Consider the following 23676-nt stretch of genomic DNA (forward strand, 5'->3'; position numbering starts at 1 on the left):
GTTGACAGCATGGCGAATGAGGAGGCTTGCAGGCCTCTGCGGCACGACACTCATCCATCACGGCCTAACCGATTGCATCCCTCTGAAGGCTCAACACGCTAACACCATTAGCTCTACTGCTGGGCATCTAACTAGCACATCACTCACGCGGCTACATGCTAACAGCATTACGGCTAATGCTGCCCCCTCTAACTAACACATCCGTCATAGGGCTGGAAATCCTACGGCTCTCTCCGGGAACACAGGGAACCGCACTGTCTCTCGCAGACAATCACCCGCATTATTTTGCCTCTGTTACTTTGGTTGCTCTGCCGCTAATACCCTCATTTGTCTCCGAAGATGCCGAATGCCACTGAAAGAACGTTGTTTTGATTCCGTTTGGCTCTGCCCACCACAACAGATCTTGGGTGTATGGTTGAATATGCATGCCTCTGTGAAGGGAGCCATTCAAATCGGATTATGATTTCATATTTCACAAAGACAGTACACCACTAGGATGATTTTTAATTAGAACCAGAATCAGTAAAAAGAATGGGGCATAGAGACAATAAAATGAGGAATGCATTCATCCATGGGATGATTCTCTAGCTTTATTTAAGATCTGTGCCAATGTGCTAACAGCATTAATGAAGTTATAAAGAATTATGAGGGGAAATCAAATTTGCCTCGCCACTTGAGCGCCACTAAAATGCCAAACAATAAACTACCAGATTGCAAATTAGATCAGTAAAAATATCAAACACATTGCGGTGCAGGAAAATCCATAATTGCATTTAGTGCCTGGCCTCTCCTGGGGGAAGAGACACTAAAGATCATCAGCAGGCTACACGGGAGCCGCTATTGACAGAGCGGTAAAAATCGACAGGCTAACTAAATAAACACTCCAGGCTCCATTAAATATTCAACGACTGAGATTTGACAGTCTAGCGTGCCTGCCTCTCCCCATCCCCTCCATTGGCTTCTCTCTGCAGCACATCTTCTCCCTGTCTTCCCTCCTCCTGTACCCTCCTCCTCCTCCTCTCTCCCTCCTCCTCTCCCCTGTGACTCCTGACAGCAATAAATGATGCAGTGCCTGAGGGCGCTGCTCCAGTGGGAGACCTGGGAGGATAGAGCAGGAGAGCAAAAGAAATAAAGGGAGAGACAGCCTATGACCAATGGCCATTAACCAAGGACTGAGACAGGGCCCTATGACATCCACTGACACCCCACCCCCTCAACACACTCTCATTCTCTTCAGGCAGACTCACACGTGCACAAACACTGTTACAAACCTGAAACGCCACAGCCTCCGCTCACAATTTTCTTGTTTATGTTCTAATACCACAAAGACAGCTGAGCCCAAAAAGCTCTGTGTATATATACGACGAGTGTAGAAAGCTGGTTTTCCGCTCTCATCCTGCCAACTTAATCACAATCAAACAGTTTATCCAGTGTGTTTGGAATAAAAGCGGTACTACCTACTAGAAGGAGGTGAAAAACCCCTCCACTCCACTCACATGCCATGTAAAGCTCCTGCAGCCCCCTGACAAGATCATATGCATTCATCTGCCGTGGCGAGCCGAGCAAGGTTATGCAAATGAGAGATGACAGTGTTATTGTGTGAGGAATATCAATGGAGTAATTACTGTTCCATGTCGGGCTATTGGCCCTCCGCTGCTGCGCCCAGCCAGCGCGCTTCATTTCTCAGCAGCCGTCTCAGGGGAGAGATGAGCGGCGTGCTCTGGAGAGCAGAGCTAATAATGGCAGCTCGGATACAGGCAAGGCTTAGACGAGCCCCGGGGTCCTGAGCTGCAGACTGCTAAACGTTGCAGGGGTCTCAGGAGAGCCCCCCAGCAAAGATGAAATGATTAAAAAACCACCCAACCTGACTGACAAGCTGACCAGCCACCTATAACTCTTCGTGCGGTGGGTCAAAATCACCGGGGCTCGCTTCAATCATAACAGCAGGCGACCTTTTCGGACATTAGCCGTCTGCCTGACAATGATTCTTATAGTCGAGATCGAGCAAAAGACGCAGAAAAAAGGGCAATACTGGCAGATGAGACGACACATACCGAGACAAACCACCCACAAGTTTAAAATGAATCTCATGAACTGACAGGATTTGTTAAGTTATCAAAAAATACAAATGCAAAGATAGAAATAGATAAATACAAAATAATCCTGTAAGTACTTTGCTGCTCTGACACAGTTTGCAATCAAAATGATCTGCTCTGAATTCTTTTTTAGTGTCTTGGCAGGCGTCCAATGAGCAAACTCCTTTGGCATGTAAACTGTCATCAAATTTAAAGCTCAAATTTGTTGGGGTGTTTAACAAAGCGTTCTCCTTAACGCGCAAAAGTGGCAGCTGCATGTAATGTGTCAACTTTATCATCTTTTACACGTGAGGGATTGTCTAATAAATAAAAATGCTGAGCGGCCACAAGTTCACTCGGTGGAGAGAAGGCAGGGCAAAGAGAAACTTCAAAGAGTCAAAGGCTGGTACAGAGCCTGGAGCTGTGAATTAACATACCAAGCAGGGAGGAATGTTTCTCCCACACACCTTAGTGAGGCAGCAACCTAATCTGGAAAAAAAAAGAGTCCAATTCTGCGATTGTGTATTTGTCCATAACTCCGACAAATAAATCATAGTTACGATACATGACCACTGAATTTTATCTGCATTCGTGGCAGCTAAGATACTAAATGTTCAGATATCACATTCTATAAAGTAAACTGATACAATATTTAGGGACTGTGTGAAAATTATTAGGGAGACAGCGGGGTTGTGGTATGCATTATTTGACTTTTTGCTAAAGGGAGAATTTTCTGACTCTTTTTCGGTAGAGGAGCAGAGGGCTTTTTATTTTTTTCATCATTGCATATTTATATTTTATTTCAATGTTCCCTCGCAGATTAATTATAAGAAAAAGAATTAAACGACAATAATGAAAATTATTATCCCATTAACATACTAAGGTTATTACATGGAGAGTATTCCAGGTTTTTTTTTCTAAGCCAAGGGGAGGATCCAGATAAAATATTAATAACACCTACAAGAGTACTTTCTTAAAGAAGTGAAATGTTTGAAGGAAATGTTCAAAGCCCCCCCCCCCCGCCCACACACACTCTACACCACTAATTTGATAAAATGTTCCTCAAAGCTTTAGAGCAACAATGTACAAAGTACAGATCTTTTTTTTTTACCAAACCAGATAGAAATCACACAACTTTAAACACAACTATCTGCGTCTTGTAATATCTGTGTCATGATCTGGGGCGTTGAGCTCACAAGACAGGGGCCGGATGAAAAAGGAGCTTCATGCGTTGCACTTGTACCTTCACACCATTCATTTCCAGGTCAGGTGCACCTCTCACACCGTTCAGACACCTCATACATCTTGCAGGCAAGCACCAGCTTATCTCCATACTTATCTCCCAAGTAATAATTCCCACTTAAAGCTGTAGCCTCAAGCAAATGACCGGACAGGACGGGAATGGCAGGCCCGGGCGGTGTGGGAGTGGGAGTGGTGTGTACCGCCTAGATTTGAACGTGAACTCAGGAGAAAACACAACAAAACAAATAAATCATTTAACTTCCCTTAAGTCAAAAAAACTGGAATTGATTTATACTTTCTGCCCATGGAGAAATCTGGCGCTGAACTGCGGGTTGGGGCGGAGGGAATTTATGGGCATTTGTGAACATACCCAGGTAAAGCAGTCAACTCAATCAGCCCATTCCCGGCCGACGAGCACCAGAGAGCCCAGGCTGAGCCGTATACACAAGACTCTTGACTATGACGCTAACATACTTTTCCTCGAAAGACAGACAGAGGGGCTGCTGTGCAACCCCCAAACAGAAATTCTGTGAGAATGAAAGAGTCAAACACGATTTTCATCCGATCCGCGTCTTATTTCAGCCCTGGATCAGAAAGAAAATAAAACACAAGCAATATAAAGTGCCAAAAAAAAAAAGACCTAGAGTATATTTTTGGTGTGGAATATGAAATGCTCCTCTCCCTTCCTCACTGCTGTTGTTCTTTTGACTTAACAGGCCTGTCTTTTGGGGCTTGGTGGCTGTTTCTCACAGCAACAAAGAACAGAGACCTCTCTACCTCTCCCTGACATGGTTTCTTCATGTCATAAATACAATTGTATGACTAACTGGCTGCTTTTGTTTATCATTCCTGTTTCTTTGCTTAATGCCCTTTCAACAGAGCTTTGATCCTGCTAACCTTATGGATCCTCACCATAAACACTTACCTTCTCAAGACGTTTTTATCACCCCGAGGCTCGATGCCAGGCATCTGCACGGAAGTGAAGCAACAGATAAAGTTGCCAGGTACCAGCGGGAGGACAACAGACTCGCCGAGTGAAATGTTTTAAAGCTCCTGCATCGACCTCTGGTTCTGGTTCTGGTTCTGGTCTGCTGTGGGCTGTATAGATTTGGCATGAAGACATCATGCGTGTCTTTTTTTATCTATTCTGCTGTTTTAACATGTGACCGTCTCAGTATAGTTAATAAAATAACCACGAACCCTCATGTTTTGGATTGCAACACACAACACTGATGTCATCACTTCACCACGTGAACATCACGTTATTCCAGTCCAGACCGGGTGAAGCAAAACTGATGCCGATATCTTACCAAAAAAAAAAAAATCTAAATTCATGCTACTTTTGGTAAAATACTGACTGACGACTCAAGATTCAAGATTAGCCTTTAAACACAAACCCTGCAAGCCTGTGTCTTCATACGAACACACAAACCACCCGCAAACACTCAGTCGCTGCCAGTGATGTCTCTGTGAGCAGGAGACCACAGGAATTGTTTATCACTGCAGATCAGAGTGACTAATCAGAAGCAGGCTGTTTCTTCTTGAACCTGAGGTCGAGATGTTTCCTCATCCACACCGAGACACGAACGTGCTGCAGCATGATCTACGCCTCTCCTCCTCCTCCCGAGCACCTCACCAATCCAGACCTCAGCTCCAAAACCAAAAAGGACAATCTGTGATGTTCTGCGATCGAGAGCGAGACGACAAACAAAAAATCCCTGCTGAGGGGGTAGCAGAACGCGGGGAACCGTGTCTTACTCAAGACAAATGTTCCCTTTCGTTCTGGTTTATTTATCCCACCCTTAATCTTAATAATTAGCAGATAATGCATATTCTTTCCACTCTCCTCTCTCAGCCATGAGTTCATACTTAAGTGTATCAAAGTCACAAACAAATAATTATGGTAAGTAAAACTAAGGATAACCAGAAAGAAGGAACTTAATGTGATTGCTGGGCAAACTAAGAGTTTCCATTGGGATTTGCCAAAGTACCATTAAATGTTATGGGAACATCAAGGCCCAGAGAGCATGTTGGTCAGCACAGTGGGAGTATGACATCTTACACTGTGCAGGGCCTCATTCTGGACCATGCAGACAGCTTCAAAAGAACTTAATCGTCAGGGAAAACAGTCTGTAGGCCGAAAACCACACGGCAAAAGCACCACTCGCAACGAGATAAATGTTTCACTGACTCACCCTTGGGGAGAGCGTAACGCTTCAGGTATTACAGTTAGTTACGCAACATTTCTTTGATATAAACAACAACAGGCTGATCATAATATCCAGACAGACGAGGCAAAATGTTGTTAGCAGAGAGAAACAGGCGGACTCCTACAGAAATAATGATGCAGAGCCAAAGCACTGTGATAGAAGTGATGGAGCTCTGTTGCCCATGAGGGATGTTTCAAAGCCACTCGAATGCTTGTCAGTGCAGTTTATTACTTCCTTGAAATATCTGTAAAAGAGGAGCCATTGAGCAAAAGAAAACTGTTTAAGAGCTGAGGGTGTAAATCTCTTTTAATGCTGCTGATCCCTGTGTTAGTGCCGCTTCCAGAAACCGCTCGCTGTTTCTCCTTCCCTATGGTTCCCTCATTACGCATCGTCTAGGAGAAATGGCTACCTTTTCACTTCGCCTTCTCAAATATTGCAAACTATAAGCGGTTTTTCGAAGTTATAACTGCAGGGGCTGCGTCTGCCAAGAGTCTGTCGCTTGTACTTAGTTTTCCTCCCCCCTCCTTTATTCCTGTGGCTGTTGATTAAGAGAGACCAGGTCACAGAGCCAAGGCAGTGACATACGGAGGCATGCTGTCGGAGTGTAAACCTGACAGAGATATTTGTGATAAGGAACCTGGCAGTGGAATCAGATGGCTACTATATGATTGATGCTCCGGGTCAACATTGCTGATTGTTGCTCATGTTGGTGAAGAAATGAATGTTTTTCTTTTTCCTGTGTGTATTTTCTTCCAGAAAGGATAGATTCTGACATGAGTCCTGAAGCCATCCGTCTCTCCCCCAGGTTAGGTTAGTTCCTGGTGGGATGTTTTTGTGCGGAGAGGCCACCTCTCTTTCTTATCTTCCTGTCATCTCTGTGGGACGGCAGGGCACGACTCCTTCTCTGGCTCCAGAACCACAGGCTTCCCCTGGACACCAAACCGCCGCTCCGCACTCGATGTGCTCTCTGAGAGGCTGCTTGTTTAGGGTGTGTCAGAGCTTATTAGTGCCAGAATGTGTGAAAAAAAAAAATAGAGCTGGGTGAAATTGTATTTGTAAAAAAATACTGTATGTTTTTTATGGTTTGCCTCAGTCGTCTGAAGTGCCAGCAGCGCTGGGTTTACCGCACGAGGCAGAGTAGGCTGACAGAAAATTAGGACGATTACAAGGAAATGCATGAAGGTTAATTTGCTTTCTTTGTGATCGACAGTTTATCTAACACTATCTGAATTTTCTTATTTGGTAAACCACATCCATTTGGAGGAGGAGAAAATGAATGACACTAAACTAAATTCAAACAACCATTCTTCTGCCATTATTTATGGGAGGAAGTTGGTACATAAATATCATATTTCTGCCTTGTAAATCAGGGCTTTCAAGCCTTTTTTGTCTGACACTCACACACAGCTGTGGCAAATGTTCTCACGTACCCCACTGCCACTCACGTACTAAACGTGCTCATTTAGATTATTTGACACTGGATGTTATTTGACTGTAAAAAAAAGTTCATTTATCAGTCTTTTCTTGTTAAGTTTTTTTTTCATACAGTTAAACTATTCCTGTTTTTGAGTCTGTGGCTGTAAAATCTGTAAAAAAGATAGATCGTTTTCATTATCTACCGTGATGATTTCAGTCCTTTATCCAATTTATCTGGTTTAAACTATATCCTTTACTTAGCTTTATGTTTCTGCTGCTTTTCTTTCAGTTTCTATCAATGTGCTTTTAGTACAGTAGGCTACTTTCAACTTTCTATCCAGAACTGGCTGGATTTTTGGGCATTCTGAGTAGCAGACCTTTCCTGGTGTTGTGGGTACATTTTGTCAAATAAATTTCTATTTTTAAACAAATGACTTGATCTACCTAAAAAGGCCCTCAGACAACCTTAGGGAGTGATTCTTGAACTAGTGCCCCCTACAGGTGGCAGACATATGTCACAGATAAACTGTTAACAATCTCTGCTAAGAAAGACTTTAATCATGTAACACTTCATGTGAACAACATGATGACATTGAGGGAGAGATCATGGATTGGGTTGTAATGAGTAGCAGGCATTGAGGTGAAAGGGCGTCTGTTGCCAAGGTGACAGTAATAAACATGTGGTTAAGCTAATAGAACAATTGATATCATGGTTATATTGAACTTTGTTAAAGTTGACATCGGTCCCCTGTGTTAAAGTCCAACATTATGTTGTCCCTCCTTCCAACTGCAACCTCGTCCCTGCACGGACATTTGTGTTTTAATAGCGCCTGCCAGTAGAGGGCTTTTTTTACATGAACAAAAATAAATGTTGTGATGTCTCACATGACCACCAGTGGTCGCCTTGCAATAAAATGTAACGATTCCCCTCAAAGCTGCTTATGCAAAAAAAAAAACATGGCTCTCTCATCTTTCCGTGTGCTGCCCTTGGCTGGGAATCACTGCCCTACAGCGCCATGACAACACCCTTACTGTAACATTGTCTCCAACCAGTAATGACGATTCTTAGACAAAGGCCTGGTGATCATTAAAATGCATGCAAACACAAGTCAAACTAATTGATGTGCGATTACGCCATTTGTAAAGGAGAAAAGCAGACAGCGAAAATTAGTCATGCCTATGTTAAAGTTGTGGTGAGGCTAAAACCTATAATAACATCATGAATGGCAGCGTGTGTTGATAGTCCCTCACATAGACATACTTGTGGGCAATAAGAAAAACATACACAGCACACTGAGGCGCTGAACCTGCATGCAGCTAGGAGAATGTTAATAAGGATTATGGTTAATGTACTTATAACATTCATTGCGAAGGCCAAGCGTGTTTTTGCCACCGTCTTTGAAGGGGCCGACGCTTCTGCCAAGCAACACTAACGTTCATGTTGACGTTGCGGAGGGAAAAAGTTCCTCTGTGTCAAATCGAACTAAAAGAAAAGTGCAGCTTAAATAAGTCGGAACTCTCCGGAGGAGCGCATAGAAATTCCTCCTCTGTCAGACAGAACAAGGCTGTAAGTGCTGTAATAATTTTTCTAACATGTAAGCCATAAAGAGATGCTATTGCCAGAGAGCATGCTGTGACCCGGGCGACCTTGCGCCTGCTGCCTGGCTTCTGGTTAGTGTAAGCAGCATCCAGCTGAAAGCTACCAGAGGCCTTCATGTGTATATGTGATGTTTCCAAGGAGAGATGGACCAATTAATCTGATTATAGTCGCAAATCCTCCAACATGTGTAGGCCTGTCCGCGGACATGTGCACTGCAGATGTGTGTCCATGTGTAAGCATGTATGTACCTGTGTGTATCAGATAATGTGATCCATAGACAGAGCGAAGACACGGCTTGGTGAACATGCACAAAATCAGAATCTTGGCAGAAAATATATGACCCATAAGGTTTATAAAATATCTTGAGTGACATTTTGCGAACATTTATCAATGTGAAAAATGGGAATGGAGTTTTCCTGGAAAAAAAAAAAAAAGGTTGCAAGGGAGTTGAAACTGTATGCAAATACATGCTGTGAGTGAGTAGTCGTTCCTTTGGAAGTCAAAAAGCGACAGTTAAAAGTACCTGAAATGAAATACTGGGTGAAATAGTAAACCATCTGTCAAAGCTTTCGCGGTCTGTTTAAAAACACAACACCCGAGCACTTAAGGGTTTTAAACAGCCCTGTTTCATTGGCATGGCTATGAATATGGCTATTCGGATGGTGATCCTTTCATTTCCAAAGGCAGAGATCCGAGTCAGTCACAGTTTGTGTGTTTGTGCCACTGACGTGCAGCCTCCTCCACCGAGGGGCGGGAGGATGTGGAACGAGGAGCTGACAGACAGGGCCTGATACTGCACTTCCACCACAGGCCAATCCCCAGCTAACCCCTGTGCTGACAGCCAGGATGTAGCACTCATCCACAGGCCACAGCCCCGGCTCTGAGGCCCAGGGAAAGGAGAGTCAGGAGAGCAGGGAGCGGGCCGCTCGGCTGATGATAGAGAGGGGGGGGGGTGGTGGGTGAGTTTGGGTGGGGGTGGGGGGGGTTGGTGGCTGGTGGTTTGGGTGGCACGCACCACTTTCTGCCTCCAGAGCAGCACGACCAAGAGGAGAATCCACAGACTGGTGTCGCCTGCCAACAGCATGTCCAATGCTTGGCCTAGTGACAGACCCACTACACGCACGCACGCACAAGTGGGCACGCTACACACACACACACACATACAGCTACACACATTCACAAAGGAATGTGAAAAAAACCTGAATAAATGCAAAGTAAAGCTGGAACCTATAAGATGCCATGAGATAAACACACTGTATTAAGAAACTGCAAAAACACAGACACGAAGACACGTTCACACCACAAACACTCAGAGTGGCATTTTTCCTGAGCCCAGATTTTATGGTTACTTTACAGATTAAAGTTGAAGAGTGGAACTCTCCAACATAGACATAACAGATGACGGCCTGGTTGTATTGTCTCTGGCAGAGTGATGTTCCTGACAGTACAGCTCATGTGAAACATTCATCCAGAAAATTGTGCAGACTATATAGAACTAACATTTTGGGAAGTTTAACCTCTCAAGCCAGATGTAATTGATAACATGACCTCATCAAAACTTCACTTCTCTGATATTTGTTGTGAGACAGAGTCTTAGAAGAACCCCCAAAGTCCACGCGGGTCAATAAATAACGCGGTCCTCGGCGTCGGTGCTGTGCAGAAGCAGAGGCGAGTGATGAGGGTTGAAGAGGCCAGCGGTGACCCCGGCAACACGCTGCGACGGGGCTCCGCTCAGAGCCAGAGCTGTCTCTCCAGCTGGGATCACAACACAGAGTTGGAAGCTCTGGTTTCAGCGCGCAACTCCGGCCCCGGGGCTGGGATGGCGCTCCCCCTGCGAGTGCCGGGCCTGCAGGGCTAACGTTAAGGCAGACACTCACCCAGGGGGGTCAAGTCAACCCACCCACTTCTCAGGAGGAGGCAGCGACATGCATAGAGGCCAAAGACTGATTGAGGCTGCCTCAAGACCACAGCTTTGCTTTTTTAACTGCTGAGTTTGGGTTTTGCATTAAGCCTCAGCCTACTACAGCTATTTCTGTTCAATGGGGTTTCCACTGAGCTGGCACCAGAGGCAGATTCTGTGCATAAATAATGTGCTATGAGGCCATGAGGTTGGATCAAACAATACTATAGGCTAGAGGGGGGAATTTAGATGAATAGCGCAAACAACTCAGCTTTCACCTGAAGCAACACATTTTTCTTATCAAGGCAACAAAATAGAAATCTCCACCCAGAGAGCACTATACCAAATCACATTTGCACAAAAAACACTTTGAAAAATCTTTATGTTTTATCCCCCTATCCATCCCTTTCATAGACACCAGATCATTTTGCAGCGTTCAGGAGTCGCGGAATTTCCCAAGAAGACGTATTGTAGCAGCTTTCTGGGAAATATTAATATCCAGCCTGCAGAGGAAAGGTAAAGGGAGAGGAGAAGGGGATCAGAGAGAGGGGGGGTGGGGGGTGTACAGCAGGGGGGTGGGGTACAGACGATCAGTATCATGGCATGGTACCTGATGATAAAATGCCTCTTCTATTGCAACTCTTCCCAACCCCCTGTGCACAGTTTGCTCCGCTGTTTGCCACCTTTTAATGCAGAGCATAGCGTCCGTCTCCTAAGTGACACCGGCGGAGGTGGTGCTGGTGTTGGTGGGCGTCTGGAATTGGTTGTGGGTGGGTGGGTGGGTGGGTGGGGGTCAAGGGGGGGACTGAGAGTCCAGGATGGGCAGTCATCTTCTCTGCACACACTCCCCTGTCATCGCGGCTGCACTTCAGACTCTCCACATCTGCCTTGCCTTACACCGCTCAGCCCTGCTCTTACCAAGCCCCCCATCCCCTCTCTGCCTCCCTCCCTCCCTCCCTCCCTCCCACGTCTCCACTCCCCCATCAGGATCATCCAAATATTTCCCCTCGCTGCTTTTTGAAGCTTCCATGGGTCACGGGACCTCATGCACAAATCATGCTGGCTTGCCGTGGGGGGGCCGGTCAGAGAGGACGGCGGTGAGTCAGACCTGTAGAAACCCAATCTGCACTGTTTTCATACGGGGGTTCGTTTCCCTGCCAAGACAGCCATCACCAATCAGCGGCCGGTTCTAAACAGCGAGTTTAGGGGAGATGCCGGTCCTGGCAGCCCATCGCAGCCATATTCCCTCAGCCACACCAGAGGGGAAGAGATGGAGAGTAAATTCAAAGAGCCTGACAGCCTGCAGTGGTTTAACATGGGGGTTAGCCCCAAATACATAGCTCTGGGTTTATGTTGATGGATGGATAACCAAATCCATCTCTTTGTTTGCAATAAAACATAGATGTTAGTTTTTACACGGTGACACCACACTTGCCGTTGGAGCTGAATTATGATCTACCGAGGAAGAGACCTGACAAATGCAAAAAAAAAAAAAAACTGGAACTTGTATTCTTGAGATGCAAGGAGAGGGAAAAAAACACAAACTCAAATACACAGGGATAATAAAAGGATCAAGGCGGCTCTACAGTGTGTGGGCACAGGAGGTTTCAGTACCTAATGCAGAATTTTCATAACAGAGAATATTGGACAGGCCCCTCAGACCGGGCTGGTAAACAGGACAGACAGAGACAGAGAGGGATGAGTCAGTGTGTGGAGTGGAGTGGAGTGGACCCTCCCCTCCCCACCTGCAGAGCACAACAGCTCAGGGTGAGAGGAGAAGCCGGGCAGGAATCTGCAAGTGCTGGTTAAAGTAATCACATTGGTCTCACTGCATCTGATCTGCAGTCTAACAGACTTCCAAACAGTTGAATGAGTAAATAAAGTGCCCCAGGGGACTCCCGCTGGAGATGGATTACCACGAGGGTGCACACACAAAAGGAGCTGAAACCCCACAACCCGATGTGAGCCGCAGACAAAAGGCCCTGGTGCTGGACCTCGACCAGGGAACCGGCAAACTTTATTAATCTCATCCTAGACTGAACCTCCCGCTATTGCAGTCCATGAACTCATAGATGGGGACGCATGCTCTGCTGTGACTGTCACACAGGTACACACACTGGAAAAATCACAGTGCATGCGTCACTGTGTTTGTGTCTCCATCTCAACACTGCGTGCATTAGCAGACGATCGTATGCATGGCGCGTTTTACGAATGCGCGGCATGCATTTGTGCAAACATCTGAGCAATACTGTACTGTAGAAGCACAAAATGTGTGTGAGTGTGTGTGTGTGTGCCTACGCCAGTGTGTGTCTATGCGCCCGCTGGAGTGCATAGACCACATAAGATGAGTCTCATGCTCACTTGGCTGTGGAGGCCGGGTCTGGAGGGGGACTAAGGGCCGTGGCATTCTGCAGCCCCATCCCACCCCGGCCCCATTCTTCCCTCTTTCTGGGCCTGACACAAATAAAAGGATTAGGAGCCCCCGTTTCCGTCAGACCCTCCATTCAAGACAAAGCTCTGACCAGCTTAGTGTCACACTTAATGATAAAAGTGCAAATCTCTGTCAGTCACTTTGGGCAGGAATACCGGTATTTGGGGGCTAATCTCATTTGATGAAGATTAAAAGGAGTAAAAAAAAAAAAAAAAGACAAAGAAATGTGTTTTGCGGTATCTGTACAAAATGTATACGGCTGATGGTCACGTTTTGACGAGCAGCAGCTATAGAAGGAGGAGCTGAAATGCATCTTTAACCCTCAGATCCTGTTAAAATGACTAACGTCCTCCTGTTAGGGACATTCTTTGTACCCTGTTTTCAAACACACACCATGATAAAGTAAAAGTAGGAATTACAATTATTATTTTTTTGTTGCTTAGGGTTAGGGGTCTTATAATTAATGACGTGTAATTTCATCGATATTTTTTTTATAATTTAACCCTTTCATGGCCTGTTTTAGTGAGGGACCGCTAATATCCGTCATAAAAAATGTTGAAAAACTGCAATAAAATCAAAATTTTCAAAAATAATTTTATTTCCTCCAACTATTATGAGAACAGTCATATGTCTGCCTTTGAACTGGGCCAACACTGATTTGTTTGCTTATAGTTTGCTGGAGCATTTTTTTCATTTTATATGGTCATGTACCGTAGGCTACAGTTTTTTGTGACATGTCGGCTAAAAGGCATGGTCACGTGACTTTCTGTGCAAAAACATGACATCATAATACACATATGGCTAGAGGAGAGTTAAAAGACCATCATACTTAAAAAATAAAAAAAAATTCTGGGACAAAATAACCCCCAGGTGAAAACGTGTGTTTTTTTTTGCGATTTTCAATGGATCTCTAGGAACTCTACATTTTTTGTCCCCATCAGGAGATGGGGTCCCAACGTGATAAACAGAGAATTATAAGGTGCAGACAGGAAATCTTTTAGGAGCATGATGTACCTTGCAAAAGCCACCTCTCTGCAACCTATGAACATTATAGCATGATCACAGCCAAAATGACAGCCAAATTAAAAATCAGATGGCCCATAAAATGTGCCAACAGGATCTGAGGGTTAAAACAAAGAGGGTGAATGTGAGGCTGTGGAAATAGTGTAGATTAGAGACAAAGAAAGAAAGGGGGAGAGAGAGAGAGAGAGGAAGCAAGTGTATATTATACACACACACACACACACACACACACACATACACACACACACACACATGCGCCCACACCCTCACCAAAACCTTGGGTGTATTTAGACAAACACACTGCTCTACCCATTCCCATGTAGAGCTAGAATGTGTGACGTGAGTGTGAGAGTAAGCCTTGGGCACACAACAGTCTGAATGCAGCACTTGCCACTATGATGCCAGTCCTCTCTAGTGTATCTGTGAAAAAGCCTACGTGTTGGAAAAACATTCCAGAGTGGGATCACATATACACAGTTGGGGCCAGCAGCGATACTGCGAGCCAGCAGCAGAGGCCATGTCTCAATTTCTCATGCACGTTTGACCAGGCTGCTTGAAGAAACAAGTGTGGGCCATTTCCAAGCTACAGAGGCAGAAGGAGACAAAACACACTGACTCTGGGCGAGAATTAGAAATATACTGCAAATGTGCAGAAATAAATGAGCGCATGTTACACTTTCAGCGACACGTTGTTAATGCTGTTTGAAATGAATCGTTTCAGAGCAACAGAGGAAAAGAAAAAATCCAGGGACTGAAAATGTTCACTCCCCTGATTTAAACATGTAATCTCGCAAATTGAAGTTGAAAACATTTGCTGAGTGTTTGTATTCCTCTGCTGGCTACTTGAAGAAGCCGATTGCAGTATTTCATAGATTTAGCCAAAATCTAATTTGTAAATTGCATTTAATGGTTTGTGGTCGCCTTCCTTTTTGTTATGAAGAGTTGTCATGCTGTGAAAATAAACCTGAAGGCCCGAGGACTTGGAGCCAGTAATGAAAATCACTGCGTTGCAGAGCCGTGGGCTTTCTCTCTACCGTCACTGATTAGCATTCCCGATTGACTGACATGTCCCACTGGCTGCCTAACAGCCGGCTTTAGGAGATGAGGTTAAATTGTGGCTACCAACAAATTGCATGCTTGAGTTCCTCTGCACCCCTCCGCTATCATCCAGTGTAATGTGAGCACACCAGGCAGATCCCTCTGCAGATCCTTCTCCTCCTCCTGCACTACAGCTCCCCCATACAAAGCCACAGAGACCTCTTTCCACATCCCCAGCCACCAGTCTGCCTTCTAAAGTGGTGATGGGCATTACGGTGGCTGAGCCTCTGTGGCTTCCCATAGTGTCCTGCAAAGTGCTTTGTGCTCCACACACACACACACACACACACACACACACACACACACACATAGACATACACACACCCCAAACCTGACCCCTAACCCTTTTAATAAAACACAGAGCGGAAATGCCTTTACAAAAATAAACCTTCATGAAAATCACCTGATTTCATAACGTTACCACTACACGTTCTCTTTAGATTTACTCACAGCGTCGCAGCAACACCGGTGTGAATACAAACAGCCGACTACTGAAGCTTTTATGGATGTAACGTTGTAAAATTTATAACTGCACTATTCACATATACAAGAGGACATGTAAAACGATATGTTTGAATCAAATATTTATCACTCGGTGAGCTATTTGTGGGAACCGGAGGAGGAGGAGGAAAAAAAAAAAAAACAGACACCCAAGATGTTGCAGCTAGTGATGCAAACAAATAGCACTGCAACAGGTATTTCTAATGGGTCTAAATGTATTTGAGGAGGGGGGCAGGGGGCAGGGGGCAGGGGGGGGGGGATTGAACAGTTAGCAAACCATGAGATGACAGATGATGCATCCTAGTATGCTGCTGGGACAGGCCGAGCCATGTTGACATAAAACCCAATACTTCCTTACTGAGGAACGGGGCCAGCTTCAGCTAGCGCCTTGCCGAGCACTAAAAATCCCAGCAAGCTGAAGCAACATTATCTGGCTTAGCGTTTCTAACATTAGATTTGTCTCTCTGTAGAGGTATTCTTTTATTTACCCAAAGAGCAGTGGCTAAAGACACATTTTTATCCTTTTTAGGGAGAATCAAAAAAACAAAAACAAATGAACGCACAAAAAAAAAAAAGGAAGAAGAAAGTCGCTGAAAGTTAGAAAGTTTTCCACAAAGGAACAACGTACAGTACACCCACACGTCAGCCTACAGAGCTGCTGCTGAAACGCCGAGCAGGACCGAGGACAGTGTTTAATTAACTGCAAAACTACGTGGCTGGGTTGACAACACCAAGTACATCCCAGTTTTTTTTTTTTTTTCCCCTTTTCCTTTTCTTCTCTTTGTTTTTGCGCGTATGAGCGTTCACAAAGTGCCAGGCCATGCGGGAGTGTCCTAGAGTGAGTAAAACACACATACACACACAGACATACGCGCGTGTGCACACAACACACTCTGTGAGCTAACACAGAAACCCAGCCGTCAGCACCTATCCCACACACACACACACACACACACACTGCTGCAGCGTCCCAAACACAGCTAATTAAAAAACAACAATTTCACAGGAGGGCACTCCAAACAGTTCTAAAAAGCAGCTCTCAGCACACCGGGGGATCGTCCAGCGTACACGAGGAGGTGAGACAGGTTCTGCTTTTTATGGCCCCCCCATCACTGCTCTGTTTTTCTACTGCTCACACCGCCGTGACCTGAATCTCATTTTGCTTATGGCACGTGAATTTGAAAATTTGGAAAAAAATCTGCATGCTGGTGTGTTTGGATAAGTTACAAATGAAACATTCTAAAATAACATTTTGCTGAACAGTAAAACTTTATAGGGCATGGAGAGAAAAAGAAAAAAAATCCACTGTGGATGGAAGTTTTATTTTTATGCATCAGCAGGACCCAAAAGCAGGCAGCATGGTGTATAATATAGTTAGTTAATGTTATGTTTTGTAGATGGAGCCCATGGCAGTTTCTAACAAGGCAGTCCATTACAGGGGTGTTGTCCAACACTTGAGTGGAGTGATAGGCCTTATTACATGGCTGCTTTCAAAGCATCTGCTTGGTTAGAGGAAAGGTCCCTCTGGGGAAAAGATCTCCCACTTTCTAATGATGTATAATTGACCTCCAAACACCAGGGCACAACAAACTCTCTCGGGGTGGTGTAATTCCACTCTACCTTTTACATACCACCCGTCTCGTTCAAGCTTGTTCCTCCTCTACGGCTACGGCTCCCGTCCAACTGACAGCTCTGCCTGTTTGGCTTCAATTCTTATCAGACTTGCTCTGAAAATATTGTCGAAGGAAAAAAAAAAAAAAAAAAAAAAAAAGAAGCTTCGTCACTTTTCTGTATTTCTCCTCTTCTAAAATATATTTTTATTTGATTCTCCGCTCTGACAAATTTATCATTTAGGACATGTCTGAGATTTTTTTTTAGCTGTCAAAAAATATTCCTCCCTCACAAAAAAAAAACATATTTCATATCAAAACGTATGATAAACACACGTCAGCTGCATGACATAAAAAAAAAGAGGCAAACGTGGGATAAAAACGTATACAATCCAATCTTGTTACTATATAATTGCACTGTATGGACCAAGATGTGTTGAACCGTGTGGGAGTTTTAATAACACAGTACACAATTGTTTTCCCCTGTCTGCACTTAAACCTGTTCCAAAGGTGTGAAAAAAGACTGCTTGCCAATTCCTTGATTTATTATAGCTAGTGAGAGCTGATTACGGGGCATGAATCAGTTGCTGTAGGAATGTAATTAGGCACATAGACCTCTGTAAGGCTGAGGGCTCTCTTCACAGCCCTAAGCAGTTTGTGGGCTGACAAATGCATCTTAAATGGGTGTCATAAAAGTCAAAAAGGTGCCAATTACATCTTTAAGTATCCCATCAATGCAATTGGAATAAACAACAAAGAAAAGGTGAATACTTGTGTCTGTGTTGATGGAGGGAGTCTCCGGCTAGCTTTTAACCTGGGAGGTTTTTAAAAAAAAAAAACAGTGGCAGAAGGAGGGTGAAGAATTAAAAGATGTGATGGATAATAGTGTGTGAGAGCAGCAGGTTGTTGTGTTTGGCTGGAGTGAACGGACTTGCCACACAAGCTCACAGCATTCACCAATTTAGCAGAGAGGAGAGGGAAATGGTTGGATTCCAAATATGGCTCTTCAAAAGCAAGTGAGAAACAAAATGCCAGGAAAAGAGTATGATCTGGAAGGCAAAGCAGATCCTGTCTGTCTCTGTGTGTTTATCTCTGTCTGCTCGTCTCAAATTTATAAAAAAAAAAAAAAAGAAAGAAAGAAAGAGAGAGAGAAAACTACAAATGGACAGTGCTAAGTGAGGCATGAGAAGGAGATCCCTTCTCTCCCTGCCCGGACTGTCTCAGCTTCCAGCCACCTCTGAGCCGTGACGCCGTGACTCTGGTATCCCCTAGTTACTGCTATGAATTTTCCATTGTTATCAGCCGACTACGCTGCTGTCACAAAGCTGGATGAATGGCACGCATGGCAATAGATGTAACTCTTTGTGGCTTGCAAGGTATCTAGCAGAGAGCCATAATGTCCCGGTAATCGAAGTAGAATTGTTAAAAAGGCCGGACACAAAAAGCTGAAAATTTACTGACAAGCATGAAAAGCGCTCATGCGATGAGAAACACAGGGCACCCCAGGGTCCTGCAGGCCAAACAGCAACCCTCAGCATTCTAACACTTCTCTTCCTTATAGCCTCAACATTTGCTTCACTATATCTGCCATCTCTGCTGCTTTTATGTGATAATTTACTAATTCAATTTACTAATTTTTCTCACCCCATGGAAAAATGGCTGCCATGCCAAAAAAGATTTTCATGGGAAAACTGAACCACTGACACTGGATTTATTTATTTATAATTCTTGTCATATCCTGTCTTATTTAGAATATTTTAATTCACTATAATAAACAAACATTAGTGTGCATAATTCACATTCATCTATAAATTATAAATGTATTAGTTCAGTGGTAGTCAAATTAATAGATGTGTTGCTTATTTATTTAGTGTGTTGCTGTGAATTTAACAAAGCAATGATTCACAAAAAAAAAAAAAAAAAAAACATTATTTACAATCTGTAAATAATCCCATTAATCTGCTGTTGTCATCACTGCAACTTTTTTTACTCAGAATAAGGTCTAAAAAAAATCAGGATGTTTGCAGTAAATTGTGAATGCATTTAAAACTCAGCGTGTGTGTTTGCATTTATTCGTGTGTGTGTGTGTGTGTGTGTGTGTGTGTGTGTGTGGTGTGTAAATCACGCGCGCAAATTGCTGAACTTTAAATGATTTTTCCTTTCTAAATACACGTCAGCAGCGTTGAAGCCTGCAGGTAGACAGGAGTCCTATGGAGTGAAAAGCGCCGATTGTTTTCCATTAAAGCGTTAAATAGATGCCATGACTCATGTATTAAAACACATCATATCCAATAAAATAAAACGGCCTGAAAATAAAATGAATTAAAATATAATAAAAAAATCCTTCAAATAATACATTTTCAAAAAGCCAAAAATACTATAAAACAGTGAGAATCAAATAAAGCAAACAAATAAAATGTGACGTTAAAGGTAAAAAAATATATAGGCGGGTGATTTACAGGATGTGTGAATATTTTCTGATCGGGAAAAATGAATCTAACTCCGCTGTGGGCTCAGAGTTGATGAGGAAAATGATGTTTTACATGTTTTGGAATGAATGTGATGCTACAGCAGGGCGAGGGTTGGAGTGGGGGGGCACAGAGACACAGCCGGGACACAGAAGGACACAGAGGGACACAGGGCGGAATAAAAAAGCGACAGTGCAGCCTGTACATTCTCGGGCCTGTGTGGGATCACATTTTTCTTTTGTTAGACCCGCTCTCTCCTTCCGCAGAGACAAAGGTGAAAATATCGAGGGCCACTGTGACAATAATAAAAGCCGAGCAGATGACACGAGCGTTATGAGCGCTGGAGCACGCGCCCTGCAGCCAGTGTGAGCGTCTTTGACATTCACTTATTCAAATTCACTGTGTTTTTTTTTTAACCCAAAGAGAAAAATGACAGCTGATTCCTGTTCCTGTTGCTCTGTTCATTGATTTGAATAGATTTGCAGGAAACGTCAGGTCAGCATTAAACTACGGCTCAATGAGCAACAACGTCAGGTTCGTTTATATCATATCTCCAAGCTGGTGTGAATTGTTGTTTTTTTCTGCTTGATTAAATTTTGTAAAAAAAAATAATAATAATAAAAAAGAAGACATCACACTAGCTGAAAGGCTGTGAAGGAGCCAACACGAGGCCTTGAGGCCAGACACAGCCACCACACCATCACACCATCACATCACGTCTCAGTTTTTGTTTTGTTTTGTTTTGTATAAGGGGGTTGGGGTGAGGGTGAGGGGGGGGATCACCACACACCAACCAAAGCAATGCGAAGAAATGCAAAAAAAGAAAAAGAAAAAGAAAAAAAAGGAGAAAGCAGGAGATTCCCTCCCAGAGAGATGAGCTTACTGTTGGTAGTCGTGTTTGCAGTAAAGTTTCCTTTCTCTGAAGTAACAGCTGGTGGTGAGAGGCTGTTGACACACGGTGCACTGCAAACACTCCTCGTGCCATGAGGAGTCGTTGACTCTCATCAAGAAGCGGTCGGAGATGGGTCGCTGGCATCCTTCACACACCGAGGGATGATGACATTCAGACCCTGCAGAAGAAAAAAAAAACGGAGGAAGGAGTTTGAGGCCCGTCAGGAAACTAAGAGAAGGCCTGAATCATGGACTGAACGGTGTGTGGTTTAAAAACATACACAGCGCCATGACAGAAATCAATGAGGCGTTTAGTGTTTAATCACATTATTAATAATAATTTAAAAAAAAAAAAAACAAGTTTGTTAATGCATGGATTTGATATTTGCTCTCATCCTGCCTTTACATGTCTGGGGCCGTGCAGGATGCGTCTGCTGCTCTGTGCCGTGAAAATAAAAAAAAATGTAATCTATGCTCTTTTATTCATTTACACGCATGATGTGACATTTTGTCAGTTTTGCATGGCAGGATTTAAAAAAAGAAACACAACAGGAAACCAAGCAGCAGCAGTGCCCATGCATGCAAAAATAATGGCATCCAGTGTAGTGTTTGACCTGTGCTCACACACACACAGCAGACTGATTTACACATGTTTGTGCAGTAAATAAGAGAAGGAGACTCACCGAGCATGACTCCCAGCGTGGCCTGTCCCGATCGAAGGGGGTGATCTTCTATTTTTATGCCGTCCAGCATGATGCAAGCCTCGGACTGTTCTCCCGCGGAGAGGCGCTCCAGTGACACCAGACCTGTTGCAATATCCATAAGAATACGGTCAGACTGGACAAGAAAAATCCTCGGCACACAAAGCGGTCTGAGGGCGACCTGTTGAAACCGTCTGAGCTCCGTGTCACACACACATACAAGGCTGCAGAAGAGCCTTACTCAACTATAAGCTGGAATGCAAAAAAAAAAAGAAGAAAAAAAAAAGTCGACTCTGATGCTCTCGCACTTGGGAAGTAGGTAAAGGGCAGTCTGCGCGGAGCCACCGGTGTGTCTGGACACAGGAAAAGCAAAGAATCAAAAAGGTGGAGAGCTGTCTGGAGCAGTCAGTCAGTCACCTGTTAGGATCAGAGCAGCGAGGAACGCGTTATCTTCTTCGTCCTCGAGCCGGTGGCAGACAGGCAGGCAGGCAGGGGGAAGCTGCAGGGAAACGTCTTCACGGAATAACACTCGGCTAAGAGGAAGGAAGGGGAAGGAAGGAGGGAGGGAGGGGGGCAAAAAAAATGGAAAGAAAAAAGTTGACAGCAAATCCAAAGATAGGGGTTTGTTATGTGTGTGTAGATGTCCCGGCAGTAACTCTTTGGAAGTAACAGAGACGGTTGGTTGGTTGTTGCTCCTGTCGCTGCAAAAAGTCTGAGATCGAGATTGAGGCGAGTGGATCCTCCCACTCCTGCTGCATGCATGGCTAGGCTTTTTTTCATTTCCCCATTCACCGCCATTGGGATGCTATTGGAGCAGAGTACAGTCCAATAACAACACACATGGAGTCAACCGAGAAGAGGAGACTACAAAAAGAAATATGATATTTAACAGAGGCCTGGCCTGACACATAATAATAACAACAACAATAATAATAATAACAACAAGTAGGCTATAATAATAATAATACAAAAAATAATAATAGGCTATTACATTTAGGCTTATGCCTTTTATATCATACGCTTTCTGGTAAAATACAAAACGCTTTCTGGTGCATTCTGTGGTGATTGTTTGGCTCTATATATTAAAGCTGAGGAAATAAATGAGTTTAAAAAAAACCTTGTATGGGCTATTCATCATGAAATGTTGTATGTCCCTCAGTAAGATGAAATTCAGATATCTGTGTGTGTCCTCTGGAGCATCACATGCTTTCCTCCCTGCTCTTTTGTGTATTGTTTCTGCTGGAAGCTGCTGATGCACCTGGCGATCAGTGGTGATAACAGCGCTCTGTCCAGCACCGAGGTGGCCACCATCACCAGCCCAGTCTGTCCAGCTCACTGATAAATAGCTCTGATAATAATAATAATAATAATAATAATAATAATAATAATAATAATAATAATAATAATAATAATAATAATAATAATATAGTAGTAGTAGTAGGAGGAGGATAATAGTCTTGGCCCGTGTTTATTTCACAGACAGCAGCTGTAGATTAGCTCTTATTATCGGCGGATCAGCAGCTGATCAGTTAATTCTTTGATCTGTGGAATGAGCCTTCGTGCAGGATAAAATAATTCCAGACTGACAACTTAAAAAAAAAAAGAAGCCTTACAAAGACACGTGATTTAAAAGCATAAACACACAGTCGACGGGCAAGTTAATAAAACTCAGGGATGATCGGATCCTGTCTTTGTCAAGATGTGATCAAGACGTTTGGAAAGGTGCGGAGGAATATTGTGCACTGAGGCCGCGGCCTGTGTGAAATAACAGGGCTGCTAATGGGATTGTGCGCTGCTTCCCGTGTCACGCTGCATGAGAGGCTGATTGTTATCAAAAGTCTTTAAAAAAAAAGAAAAAAAAAAAAGCTATAGGGCTCCAGCCCCAGACAAGACTAAATAAGACGACTGGACACATGCAGCACGACTGTTGGAAGGAAACGTGAGGCAGAGGTGTTTCATGTTGAGTTCAGCTCACGCCAACCTTTATATGGAGCATGTGTGAATTTGAACCAAAACAGAAAATAATGCAACATGTAGCTAAATAAAGATAAAACACATGCCTATACCAGATCCAACACAGAGAGATGGCTGACTGCAAGCCAGGGTTTGATTTAATAATAATAGCCTATAATATTAATAATAATAATAACAAGAAAAATAATAGCCTAATAGTAATAATAAAAATTGATTAGTAGCCTACCTACTATAATTAAAAAGGTAGAAAAATAAAAAACAAACATTTCTCATAAATGCTATCGAAAAATAGTTTATATAGGGCGTAAATTGTGAATAATGTAGCATGTGTGCTTGCAGCTACCTTCAGTCCTGAGCGGCCGCTGCGCTGCGTGTTGTTTTTGATGTCCTTTGTGAAGCATCAAGGCGATGACCTGTAGCCCAGTTTGGAAAACAGAGAGCAGATTGTTGGCGTTGCCCTCTGCCGGTCAGAGAGAGAACAGCAGCAGTTATCTGGAGGAGGATACTTCACTTACACTCACTTAAAAAAAAAAAAA

The 23676-nt window shown here is 43.8% G+C and overlaps 1 protein-coding gene across 3 annotated transcripts in view; it reads right to left on the reverse strand.

Annotated features, from left to right (window-relative positions):
* Positions 1-23648, reverse strand: part of lmx1bb (LIM homeobox transcription factor 1, beta b) — a gene marked incomplete at its 5' end in the record, with an annotated part of 51804 nt that extends 28156 nt beyond the window's left edge. Inside the window, 4 exons of one of the 3 annotated variants that reach the window (XM_083978267.1) lie at positions 20458-20644; positions 21149-21271; positions 21584-21699; positions 23484-23648. In XM_083978267.1, coding sequence (XP_083834393.1) covers positions 20458-20644; positions 21149-21218 — 257 coding nt within the window. Of the gene's footprint in view, positions 1-20457; positions 20645-21148; positions 21288-21583; positions 21700-23483 lie in introns of those variants that run through there. The other 2 variants (XM_083978268.1, XM_083978266.1) reach the window with 2 other exon arrangements.
* Positions 23649-23676: the final 28 nt, after the last annotated feature.

Source organism: Trachurus trachurus (assembly GCF_905171665.1).
Source record: "Trachurus trachurus genome assembly, chromosome: 9".
Lineage (NCBI taxonomy): Eukaryota > Metazoa > Chordata > Actinopteri > Carangiformes > Carangidae > Trachurus > Trachurus trachurus.